Here is a 1,104-nt window from a genome sequence, read left to right on the forward strand (position 1 = left end):
AGGCCCTCCCAGAACCACCCCCTTCCTGCCCATCCTCCAGCACAGCTGGTGCCGAAGGCCACTCACAGTCCTTCGGCTTCTTGTCGTCGGCCGTGAAGAGGACAGCTCCCCCAGGCCGCTCGGGGTGCGGGAAGGGGTAGCCGTTTTCCTTGAGCTGGTCCTCGGTGAGCAGGTATTCCTTGAGGCGACCGTACAAGGCGGCCCCTGGGAACGGGGGGGACAGGTGGTCAGCCCACAGGGAGGCCGGGACGGCCGTGGGGAGGGGGGTGGAAGCATGGCCACAGAGGCCACTGCTGAGCCCCGGGCGGCCCGGGGGGCTCACCTTTCAGATCCTCCACGCGGGGGCTACTCGGGCGGCTGAGTGAGAAGCTGGTTTTGGTGGCCAACTTGCCCCCCAGCACCATCTCATGGGACACAACCTTCCGGCCGCTGGTTTCTGGAAGGGGGAAGGGTAAATGACACTCGGTGTTCTCCGTCCCTCCCCAGGGCACCCCCACCCCTCCGGACTGCCCTGTCCCCGGGCCTGTTCTCCACTGGTCAGGAGAGGCCTGACCCGGGACCTCAACTCTTCTGGGTCGGGCTGCGGGAGGAGCCGTGGGGGGACGGGACGCGAGCAGGCGGGTGGCGTGAGCCTTCGAGTAGGCCCCGCCCACTAGCTGGCGGCCCACAGCCCCCAACACCCGGCTCACTATCCGGACGGCACGGGGCCGAGCCGTCTTCGACAGGGGACCTGGCTGCCCGCACCGCCACCAGCGTTTCCTACAGCCTTTTGTCCCCGACCCCTCCCCCCACCAACTGCTGCCACAGCCCGGGTGGGAAGCCGCCCCAGGACGCCGGGGGAGCCCACGGCCTCTGCTGGAGGCGCAGACCCAAATCTTGTAGATGGGACACCCTGGCCGCGCCCCCCTCCGCCCCCCATTTACTGTGGAGACCCGGCGTGGGGCTGGGGGCCAGGCCTCGAAGCTTCTTGAGAGTGTTCACGGCAACATTCAAGTAGATGTTCTTGCTGGGGCTGCGGTCGTACGCCACCTTCTCCTCGTTCAGCGCCTGAGGACACACACCGCTCAGCCCCGTGGCCCCGGGAGTGGACGGTCCCAGCTCGCT

The 1,104-nt window shown here is 68.2% G+C and overlaps 1 protein-coding gene across 1 annotated transcript in view; it reads right to left on the reverse strand.

The window, feature by feature from the left end:
• Positions 1 to 1,104, reverse strand: part of REXO1 (RNA exonuclease 1 homolog) — a 35,030-nt gene that overhangs the window by 6,595 nt on the left and 27,331 nt on the right. The window contains exons 10-12 of the mRNA XM_077760610.1: positions 924 to 1,047; positions 323 to 436; positions 30 to 204 (exon numbers count right to left, since the gene is read on the reverse strand). Coding sequence (XP_077616736.1) covers positions 30 to 204; positions 323 to 436; positions 924 to 1,047 — 413 coding nt within the window. The remainder of the gene's footprint in view (positions 1 to 29; positions 205 to 322; positions 437 to 923; positions 1,048 to 1,104) is intronic.

Source organism: Crocuta crocuta, unplaced genomic scaffold (assembly GCF_008692635.1).
Source record: "Crocuta crocuta isolate KB4526 unplaced genomic scaffold, BGI_CrCroc_1.0 scaffold443, whole genome shotgun sequence".
NCBI lineage: Eukaryota > Metazoa > Chordata > Mammalia > Carnivora > Hyaenidae > Crocuta > Crocuta crocuta.